The sequence below is a fragment of the Notolepis coatsorum genome (assembly GCF_963971535.1).
Source record: "Notolepis coatsorum genome assembly, chromosome: 1".
Taxonomy (NCBI): Eukaryota; Metazoa; Chordata; class Actinopteri; order Aulopiformes; family Paralepididae; genus Notolepis; species Notolepis coatsorum.
Genome location: NC_140165.1, coordinates 118,788,661 through 118,800,528, shown reverse-complemented (window position 1 = coordinate 118,800,528; position 11,868 = coordinate 118,788,661). Strand labels below are relative to the sequence as shown.

Here is an 11,868-nt window from a genome sequence, read left to right as displayed (position 1 = left end):
CATTTTAATTAGTATATTTGTTTCTCTGGCCGAACTAACGTTAACGTTATTGATCCTGCGGCTGCACTTGATTTAAAAACAGCCAATCAAATCCCCATCAATGGAAAATTAACCTGCCCATACTCATGCTGATTGGTCCTTGTGCAGGACTAGAAAGCGGGGATCTTTGATTAAACACCTGCTATCAGAAGAATAGTCAGAAAAAAGGTTTTTACTTTTACTTTTTAGTACTTTTTTTTACTTTTACTCAAGTGTGTTTTTAGCCAGATACTCTGACTTTTACTTGAGTATGATTTTGAGACGGTACCCATACTTTCACTTAAGTATATACTTGTTCGGATATAAGAAAGAGGTCTCGCTGAGTCAATGTTGATGGTTTTGTTGAACATTTGTATTTCACAGGAGAGAAACTGTATTCAAAGAAAGCTATTAAAATAGTCTTTGAATCTAAATATACTTTCTTTGTGTTGATTTTACATTAATTCCATGATTTTACTCAAGTAAATATCTGTTACAAGCTTCGGTCTTAAGTAGAAAAATACTATTTTTTATCTAGATTAATTACAGAAAATTGTGACATTAGGGGGCGGCTGATTGGCGCAGTGGGCAAGGCGCTCGCCTCTAACGCAGGAGACACTGGGTTCGAGCCCAGCTCTCGGTATTGCTACCGGCTTGGCATACTAACACAATTGGCAAGTGTTAGAGGGTGGGAAAGCCGGTGGGTGGGGATTGGACGTTGTGGACAGCGACTCCTACAGGTCGGTTTGGTGACGCCGGTGCGACGGAAGCAGGAAGTATCGGGGGCAGCGTGAGCCTCCCACGCGTTACTCCTCGCCACTGAGAGTTCGAGCTGCTGCGGTGAAAAGATGCGACAGGCTGCCTCCTCGTGTACCGGAGGGGACGCGTGATGCAAGGCTTCTGTCCTCACTACAGCCGACCAGTGGGGGGCATAGTCTAGCAACGTTCAAGACAGGGGAGGGGAGAATTGGATACACGAAATTGGGATGGGAGAAAAATAGAAAATGGGGAGAAAAAGTGGATAAAAAAAAAAGAAATTGTGAGATTAATTAGTTAAATTTTTTTTTATCTATTGACACCTAATGCAGCAGAGCTGTATATGGATCTCCATTTCTCGCGCCTCCGTGCTGGGAAGCTGCGTCACCAGTGTACTTGTAACCAGTGTAGTTACTGACGACGCCTCCATCGTTACCAAGGCAACCCATGCTGACAGTATCGGTGATGTCCGGACACACAGATCCCAGATCTGATCACAGTGCAGACAGTCTTTCTTAACCCTTTCACTACCACACTACCAAAGGGTTAACCCTTTCACTGCGACAACTTTCACTACCACATGACAAAGGGTTAACCCTTTCACAACCACACTACAGAAGGTTAACCCGTGTGGTAGTGAAAGATTAACCTTCTGTAGGGAGCTAGTGAAAGGTTAACCTTCTGTAGTGTGGTAGTGAAAGTGTTAACTTTATGTAGTGTGGTAGTGAAAGGTTAACCGTCTGTAGTGTGGTAGTGAAAGGGTTAACTGTCTGTAGTGTGGCAGTGAAAGGTTAACCTTCTGTAGTGTGGTAGTGAAAGGTTAACCTTCTGTAGTGTGGTAGTGAAAGTGTTAACTTTATGTAGTGTGGTAGTGAAAGGTTAACCGTCTGTAGTGTGGTAGTGAAAGGTTAACCTTCTGTAGTGTGGCAGTGAAAGGTTAACCTTCTGTAGTGTGGTAGTGAAAGGTTAACTTTATGTAGTGTGGTAGTGAAAGGTTAACTTTATGTAGTGTGGTAGTGAAAGGTTAACCTTCTGTAGTGTGGTAGTGAAAGGTTAACTTTATGTAGTGTGGTAGTGAAAGGTTAACCTTCTGTAGTGTGGCAGTGAAAGGTTAACCGTCTGTAGTGTGGTAGTGAAAGGGTTAACTGTCTGTAGTGTGGCAGTGAAAGGTTAACCTTCTGTAGTGTGGTAGTGAAAGGTTAACCTTCTGTAGTGTGGTAGTGAAAGTGTTAACTTTATGTAGTGTGGTAGTGAAAGGTTAACCGTCTGTAGTGTGGTAGTGAAAGGTTAACCTTCTGTAGTGTGGCAGTGAAAGGTTAACCTTCTGTAGTGTGGTAGTGAAAGGTTAACTTTATGTAGTGTGGTAGTGAAAGGTTAACTTTATGTAGTGTGGTAGTGAAAGGTTAACCTTCTGTAGTGTGGTAGTGAAAGGTTAACTTTATGTAGTGTGGTAGTGAAAGGTTAACCTTCTGTAGTGTGGCAGTGAAAGGTTAACCTTCTGTAGTGTGGTAGTGAAAGTGTTAACTTTATGTAGTGTGGTAGTGAAAGGTTAACCGTCTGTAGTGTTGTAGTGAAAGGGTTAACTGTATGTAGTGTGGCAGTGAAAGGTTAACCGTCTGTAGTGTGGTAGTGAAAGGTTAACCGTCTGTAGTGTGGTAGTGAAAGGTTAACCGTCTGTAGTGTGGTAGTGAAGGGTTAAGCTTCTGTAGTGTGGTAGTGAAAGGGTTAACCTTCTGTAGTGTGGTAGTGAAAGTGTTAACTTTATGTAGTGTGGTAGTGAAAGGTTAACCGTCTGTAGTGTGGTAGTGAAAGTGTTAACTTTATGTAGTGTGGCAGTGAAAGGTTAACTTTATGTAGTGTGGTAGTAAAAGGGTTAACCTTCTGTAGTGTGGTAGTGAAAGGTTAACTTTATGTAGTGTGGTAGTGAAAGGTTAACCTTCTGTAGTGTGGTAGTGAAAGGTTAACTTTATGTAGTGTGGTAGTGAAAGGGTTAACATTCTGTAGTGTGGTAGTGAAAGGTTAACTTTATGTAGTGTGGTAGTGAAAGGGTTAACCTTCTGTAGTGTGGTAGTGAAAGGTTAACCTTCTGTAGTGTGGTAGTGAAGGGTTAACCGTCTGTAGTGTGGTAGTGAAAGGTTAACCTTCTGTAGTGTGGCAGTGAAAGGTTAACCTTCTGTAGTGTGGTAGTGAAAGGTTAACTTTATGTAGTGTGGTAGTGAAAGGTTAACTTTATGTAGTGTGGTAGTGAAAGGTTAACCTTCTGTAGTGTGGTAGTGAAAGGTTAACTTTATGTAGTGTGGTAGTGAAAGGTTAACCTTCTGTAGTGTGGCAGTGAAAGGTTAACCGTCTGTAGTGTGGTAGTGAAAGGGTTAACTGTCTGTAGTGTGGCAGTGAAAGGTTAACCTTCTGTAGTGTGGTAGTGAAAGGTTAACCTTCTGTAGTGTGGTAGTGAAAGTGTTAACTTTATGTAGTGTGGTAGTGAAAGGTTAACCGTCTGTAGTGTGGTAGTGAAAGGTTAACCTTCTGTAGTGTGGCAGTGAAAGGTTAACCTTCTGTAGTGTGGTAGTGAAAGGTTAACTTTATGTAGTGTGGTAGTGAAAGGTTAACTTTATGTAGTGTGGTAGTGAAAGGTTAACCTTCTGTAGTGTGGTAGTGAAAGGTTAACTTTATGTAGTGTGGTAGTGAAAGGTTAACCTTCTGTAGTGTGGCAGTGAAAGGTTAACCTTCTGTAGTGTGGTAGTGAAAGTGTTAACTTTATGTAGTGTGGTAGTGAAAGGTTAACCGTCTGTAGTGTTGTAGTGAAAGGGTTAACTGTATGTAGTGTGGCAGTGAAAGGTTAACCGTCTGTAGTGTGGTAGTGAAAGGTTAACCGTCTGTAGTGTGGTAGTGAAAGGTTAACCGTCTGTAGTGTGGTAGTGAAGGGTTAAGCTTCTGTAGTGTGGTAGTGAAAGGGTTAACCTTCTGTAGTGTGGTAGTGAAAGTGTTAACTTTATGTAGTGTGGTAGTGAAAGGTTAACCGTCTGTAGTGTGGTAGTGAAAGTGTTAACTTTATGTAGTGTGGCAGTGAAAGGTTAACTTTATGTAGTGTGGTAGTAAAAGGGTTAACCTTCTGTAGTGTGGTAGTGAAAGGTTAACTTTATGTAGTGTGGTAGTGAAAGGTTAACCTTCTGTAGTGTGGTAGTGAAAGGTTAACTTTATGTAGTGTGGTAGTGAAAGGGTTAACATTCTGTAGTGTGGTAGTGAAAGGTTAACTTTATGTAGTGTGGTAGTGAAAGGGTTAACCTTCTGTAGTGTGGTAGTGAAAGGTTAACCTTCTGTAGTGTGGTAGTGAAGGGTTAACCTTCTGTAGTGTGGTAGTGAAAGGGTTAACCTTCTGTAGTGTGGTAGTGAAAGGTTAACCTTCTGTAGTGTGGTAGTGAAAGGGTTAACCTTATGTAGTGTGGTAGTGAAAGGGTTAACCCTTTGTCATGGTAGTGAAAGGGTTAAACATCTGATTTGAGTAACCAATCAGATTGGCCTCCAGTCTGAACAAAGCCTGACTTCCTGTGGTGTTTCCCCAGCTTCCTGTTTGTGATAGAGCACATGATGCCTCTGTGTATGGTGATCTCCTGGGTCTACTCGGTGGCCATGATGATCCAGCACATCGTGGCTGAGAAGGAGCACCGCCTCAAAGAGGTCTGTCTGTCTGTCTGTCTGTGTGTCTGTCTGTCTGTCTGTCTGTCTGTCTGTCTGTCTGTCTGTCTGTCTGTCTGTCTGTCTGTCTGTCTGTCTGTCTGTCTCATAGGCCCTTACTTGTCTGTCTGTCTCATAGGCCCTTACTTGTCTGTCTGTCTCATAGGCCCTTACTTGTCTGTCTGTCTCATAGGCCCTTACTTGTCTGTCTGTCTCATAGGCCCTTACTTGTCTGTCTGTCTCATACGCCCTTACTTGTCTGTCTGTCTCATACGCCCTTACTTGTCTGTCTGTCTCATACGCCCTTACTTGTCTGTCTGTCTGTCTGTCTGATATATATGTATGCATGTCTGTCTGTGTGTCTGTCTGTCTATATATGTCTGTATATGTCTGTCTGTCTATATATGTCTGTCTGTCTGCTTGTCTATCTGTCTATATATGTCTGTCTGTCTGTCTACCTGTCTGTCTGTCTATATACTGTATGTCTGTCTGTCTCTCTGTCCATCCAGACATAGTGCACACTAGTGGTCTGCAAGGGCCTTGACATTAGGCCCGAGCCCATGACGTTCAGGCCCTGCCCGAAAATAAGCCGGACTGTAATGTAAAATATATATTAGACTTAAAAAGTTATTTTTTATTTGTATTTGTTTAAAATATTCGAAATACGGTTTTATATGAACTTAATAAATAAACAAAAACGAAAATGTCCAATAGGTCTACCTAAATAACAGATAGGCGCATATCGCGCTGAAAACTAATGAAGCATTATAATTATATAGCCAAATATTAAATAATTTTTTTGTTTTAAATATTCGAAACACTGTTTATATATTAACTTAATAAATAAACAAAAACGAAAATGTCCAATAGGTCTACCTAAATAACGCATATCACGCTGAAAAACTAACGAGCATTATAGGCCTATATAGCCCGTTTCGCGAATGCCTTCTATTTCCATTTCCCAGCGTTACTGAACACGGTGCCTCGTCATCACAATCAGTCCAAAAACTGCTCGGATGCTACCGAATCCGATGTCGCGAGTATACAGAGGTACTGGCAGACACAGACTAAAACATTAATGTCATCATGACACAAAAGTATACAGAAAAAACTCGACCGCAGCAGCCAATTATAATATAAAATAAATCAGGACTCACCACGCTGTTGACGTCAGCAACAAAAACGTTTCTGCCATTGAATAAAGTTAACAAAACTTCGCCAACCAGTTGCTACATCCAAGAACAAATTAAAACGTTCGCCAACTGGCTATATTCCAACTTCAAACAACAATTGAAATGATTGAACCACTTCCGTCTGATATTCATTTCCACCGTTGATGTCCTTCAGCATTGTTCTACTGTCCTCGAATTCTCCCTGCGGTAATTACATCCAAATGTTTCCAAAAATGCAGCTTTCCCAGACGCATTGGGAACTTTCAAAAGCTTGCCCTTTCCCTAATTCCATATCTGTTAACTTAGAGTATAACTCTCTGATCTCTCTGATGACAGCTGGCGTAAAACAGAAACTTATGGTTATCATATAACCCTAGTTATATGAGTATAGCGAGCACGAAAAAAAATCAAAATAAAATGAGAGCGTTGCCCGGCCCGGCTGAGTCCGATTTTTTTTTTAAAACAAAGCCCTACCCAGCCAGAACCCGTGGGGTCAGGTAGGGTCCCGTCGGGCTCGGGCAGGGTTGCAGTGCACTAGTGCACACTGACTCTCTCTTCCCCTATGCCTTTGGAAACCTGTAGGGTGGATGATGTCACTGAAGCTCTCTCACGCCACCTGCAGGCTAAATGCCTTTTAGCAGACAGTTTTTCTGCAGACATGATTGTTTTTCCAATAGAACCTGTTACTCATTCAGCTCCGGTCTCCAGTGCAGTCCGGCTTCAACATGGACGGTCGCATTTTACGTAGCTCCCGTAACCAACGCAACAGAGCAACAACAAGAAAGTACTTTGCGCATTTTCTACTTTCCCTCCTGTGGATTATGGATTTGTACCTGAATTCACAACTCAAGCAGCAACTCCAGACAGAAGTGGAGGGTAGCGAAAACGTAAAACAGCAGTCCCATTGCGACTTCTATTTGTTAACGGGCTCGGAGAGGAAACATCCAGCCTTCGGAGCCACGACCATCCACACAGTACTTACTGCAAATCCGGAATGAAAGAAATTACCCCCGGCAGGCAAGTGTAATAAGAGATCAATGTTTTTATTATATCTGCTCATGTCGGGTGACATTCATCAGAACCCTGGTCCCGTAATGACACGGAACCAGAGACTACAGCAAGAAGCGATGGAGGTTCCCATCGCGACCAACAGCATCAACAACGCAACCTGTGGCTACATCCACAGCGCGGGCGGCAAAGCTCCCCCAATGACGCCACAGCAGACGAGCACACGTGAGGCAGTGACGAGAGGAGGTGAACCGAGGGTCGAAACCATGACGACCATCTCGACGCGGGATGTAAACATCTCGACGCCCGATAGCCGGCTAGCTAGCAGAGCTAACAACGAAAACAACCAGGAACGAGTCCTTTGTTGTTCCAGCACGGCGCGGGACCCGACCCCCCCCTCCCCCCTTCTTTGTTGTTCCAGCACGGCGCGGGACCCGACCCCCCCCTCCCCCCTTCCCACCCACAACAACACAGAGGAACAGATCACAAACGAACAATACTTCGAACCTGCCAACATCAATGAAATAACCAACGCCAATGGACTGAACATTTTTCACATTAACATTAACAGCTTAAAAAACAAATTGGATGAAATCAAACAAATATTCATAAATGGTAAGGCAAACATACTGTGCTTCTCAGAAACTAAGCTCGACGATTCTGTAAAAGATCCAGAGATAGAGATTGAGAACTACTCAATAATCAGGAATGATAGGAACAAACATGGAGGTGGTGTCTGTATGTACATACACAAGGACACCAAATTCACCAACAGAAATGACCTGAATCATAAATCAATTGAAACTGTATGGGTGGAAATCGTATTCGAAAGGGCGAAATCCCTACTGGTTGGCACAGTCTACAGGCCGCCAGATCATAGTGGCTTTTATGATACACTGGATGGGTGTTTAGCTGGAGTTGAGGATGTAGACAAAATTCTTATTGGAGACTGGAACACGGATATGCAACGAAAAGATGCACCCGTCTTCAAGGCCTTCAGTAGGTTTTGTGATCTGCATGGCCTCAGCCAGCTAATCACCCAACCCACACGTGTATGTGAATCAACTCAGACTACCATTGACCTCATTCTGACCTCCGACAAGTCCAAGATCTCAAATAAAGGGGTTATAGCATGTGGGTTAAGTGATCATTATATGATATTCTGTACCCGAAAAAAACTAAAACAAAAGGCTGGCTGCCACAAAACAGTCACATCTAGAGACCTCAAAACCTACTCTAGCGAGGCCTTCAACCTTGAACTGGAGAGTCTGGACTGGTCAGATGAACTCAATGGTACACTGGTTGACGAAACATGGCTTGGTTTCAAAACCAAATTCTCAGCAATACTAAACGACATGGCCCCCCTAAGAACCACCAGGGTAAAAAATCGCGCTGAGCCGTGGATGCACTCCGAAATACTGGCCGCTATGAAAACCAGAGACAAAAAATGCTCTGAGTTTCGTAAAAGTCAGTCAAAGCTTACTAAAAGCATGAGCAGTGAACTCCAAGCCCACGTGACTGAACTCAAACTAGAAAGAAACAGACTAAGAAACGACGTAAACTCCATGATCAAAACTGCAAAAAAGAATTTCATCAATGACAAAACTGAGGAAAACAAAAACAAACCACGTGAACTTTGGAAATTACTCAATAATCAACTAGGATGCAGTAAAAAACTTAAAACCAGATTCTCAAACATAAACATAAAAACGGACAACACGCTCATCACAGACAAGCTGGATGTAGCCAATTACTTAAACATTTTCTTCACAAACATAGCCACAACACTGGTAAACAAACTACCCTCCCACTCAGGGCTTTATGGGGTAGAACACATAGTAGCTTACTACAAAAACCTAGGGGTTCGAAAGGACGACTTCAAGCTGGAAATGGTAACAACAGATGAGGTACTCAATAAACTGAGCGCCCTCCAACCTAACAAGGCCACTGGCCATGACAACATCCCCTCCAAATTCCTCAGAGACTCAGCAGCCGCCATCACACCAATCATCACACACATAATAAACCTCTCCATAAAACAGGGACACGTCCCCAAGGACTTCAAAATTGCGAGGGTGACCCCTCTGCACAAAAAGGGCAGCAAATTAGACCCAGGCAACTACCGCCCTGTTTCTATTCTCACCTCCATCTCGAAAGTCATGGAAAAAATAGTCTACGAACAGGTCGAAAAGTACCTAGCGGAAAAAAATCTAATCTACGAATTCCAATCTGGCTTCAGAACATCCCACTCCACTGACACATGCCTTCTCTATTTGAATGACCACATCAAACAAGAGGTGGACGCAGGCAAATACTGCGGCATGGTCATGCTGGACCTACAAAAGGCCTTTGACACGGTCAATCACTCCATTCTGATTGACAAGCTAAAAGCAATTGGTTTTGATAGTCTATCAGTGAGCTGGATGCAATCCTACCTTGAGGGGAGGGAACAGATGGTGGAGGTAAACGGTACCCTATCCCCCCCCCTCACAGTGAGCTGTGGTGTTCCACAAGGAAGCATACTAGGACCGCTACTGTTCCTAATTTATGCAAATGACATGTCGTCAGCTTGTGACTGCAACTTGTTCCTGTTTGCGGACGACTCAGCCCTGCTGGTCTCTGACAAGAACAAGTTACAGGTTGAAAAAACCCTCAGCTCGGAACTAGGCAGAATCTGCATATGGCTCGCTGATAACAAACTATCATTACACATGGGCAAAACAGAGTCCATTCTCTTCGGTTCAAATAACAAACTCAGCAAGACCGACGGCTTCTCAGTTACAGTGGGTGACAATATTGTCACAAGGAAAGATGAAATTACCTACCTGGGTTCCATCCTAGAGGCTAATCTCTCCTGTGACAAAATGGCATCCAATGTAATAAAAAAAGTCAACCAACAAACTCGATTCTTGTACCGGATCTCCTCTCTGGTAAACAAGAACACCCTGAAGACTCTGGCAGGAGCACTCATTCAGGGGTACTACGACTATGCTTGCACCTCATGGTACCAAAGCACCTCAAAGGCGCTAAAAACAAAATTACAAACATCTCAAAACAAACTGGTCAGACTACTGCTTGACCTTACTCCTAGAACCCACCTCACCCCTGCCCACTTTGACAACCTAGGATGGCTTAGAGTAGACGACAGAGTACAACAACTTGCAATGGGCCTGGTCTACAAGATACACTACACGACCAAGGTACCCATGTACATGTCAAAATACTTCCCAAAGGTCAGTGAATACCACGATCACAACACCAGAGGGAGCTCCACAAATCATGTTAAACCCAGATTCGGCTCAAATAAGGGACTAAACACGTTTCGCAATTATGCCACATCAATGTGGAACGCCCTACCCAAAGCTGTAAAGGAATGTGGATCACTACCCACTTTCAAAACCTCTCTCAAGGGACACCTACGGGAGACTGCAATTCAACACTGGCCCCTGTAAATATCCTAACCCAACCCCCTCCAATGTACAGTCATTTACCTAGTATGGTTTTGTCAATAGTTCAATGTACAATTGTGTTTGTTTGTACAGTGTCTCCTCCCCCCCCCCTCAATGTACAGTGTTACTTGTTTATACAGTGTGCCCCCCGCCCCCCCCCCCCCCAACCACCTCCAATGTAAATCACCCAGTATGGTTGTCAATATCCCAATGTACCCAACCCCCCCCACCCAACCTCCTCCAATGTACAGTTTCTACGTCAAATGTATATACTCCCTTTTCTTGACTCCTTCTGTATCACAAACAGTACTGTATTTGCAAATCTGGTATGTCATAAATGTATAGATGTAGCAGTACTGACTATCTGTATGTCATGTATGTCATATATGTCTATATGAATTGAAAATGGGGGACCCTGATGGAAACAAGACAAACGTCTTTCTCAGGTCTGCATCCCCTTAACAATTGTATGTATTGAGCCGTACTGTATTGTACCCATTCTGCAATCTGTTAAATAAAGTTTTCATTCATTCATTCATTCAGTACAGTAGGAGGTTTGCCACTTATGACTGCACACAGTGTTCTAACATTTCAGTCCAACAGCAGATCCAATAATGGACTTGTGTCAGGCCAACGTTTATTTCCTGTCAGCTATTGTATTAGCAAAACACTGCAAGAGGAAAGGTTAACCCTCTGTAGTGTGGTAGTGAAAAGGTTAACCTTCTGTAGTGTGGTAGTGAAAGGTTAACCCTCTGTAGTGTGGTAGTGAAAAGGTTAACCTTCTGTAGTGTGGTAGTGAAAGGGTTAACAATGAATGTACACACCACTCCAATGTATTATATAATCTTATAAACACCACTCATCTCAAAACATTAATAGGGACTTCCTCGTCTGAAGGATTCACTTTTAGAGATCAAAGGAGCTGGATTACCATATTTATATTGTTGGATCACAATGCGTCCTGTATTTAAAAATAAATAAATGTACTGTATCCCCCCTTGTTGCCCTCCTCAGGTGATGAAGATGATGGGTCTGAACAACGCGGTCCACTGGGTGGCCTGGTTCATCACCGGCTTCGTGCAGCTCTCCATCTCTGTGACGGCCCTCACGGTCATCCTGAAGTACGGGCGGGTGCTGCTACACAGCGACCCCTTCATCATCTGGCTCTTCCTCACCATCTACGCCGTGGCCACCATCATGTTCTGGTGAGTGCAGGCCACTCACGGCAGAGTCTGAGAGATAAGACAAGTTCAAGTGTCAAGTTCAAGTTTGTTTATTTTTAATTGTCATAGTAAAATACAGAATACTTTATCATGAAATGCTTTTTTCCCTGTATGAGCCCCTGGGAGTGTGCTAGATAAAAATAGATATAAAAGTATAAAATAGGAAAAAGTCAAAGTAGAATAAAGTGTTCAGTCAATATACATATATAACAATATACAATACAGAGTAAAAAGAGTAACAGTGAGGTACAATGCAGAAACATTTTGTGACATGTTAGTGATGTTAATACTTGAAAACGTTTGATTAAAAAATCGCAAAAAATATGCAACACTGAAAAATATTGATTTATGACCATATGCCATTTTTGGGTCGGTACCGACCCCGACAGGTTAAGTGCCCCCATTAAAGGCCAGGTGTTAAGACAGCACTAATTAGTGATAGAGATTTAAAGGCTTGCTGGCCTAACGTCAGTGAAGCGTCGAGAAACGAAGAGGGACAAAGGAGTTTTCCTGGAGTTCTCTGCAGAGAGATCCACCGACCCACCTAGTGCTAAGTACCCCCTAGTCCTA

General features: G+C 43.0%; 1 protein-coding gene across 1 annotated transcript in view; it reads left to right on the top strand.

Moving 5' to 3' along the window:
• The window catches only part of abca2 (ATP-binding cassette, sub-family A (ABC1), member 2), a gene marked incomplete at both ends in the record, with an annotated part of 250,124 nt that overhangs the window by 65,115 nt on the left and 173,141 nt on the right, over positions 1-11,868 (top strand). The window contains 2 exon segments of the mRNA XM_084338063.1: positions 4,335-4,449; positions 11,090-11,280. Coding sequence (XP_084194189.1) covers positions 4,335-4,449; positions 11,090-11,280 — 306 coding nt within the window.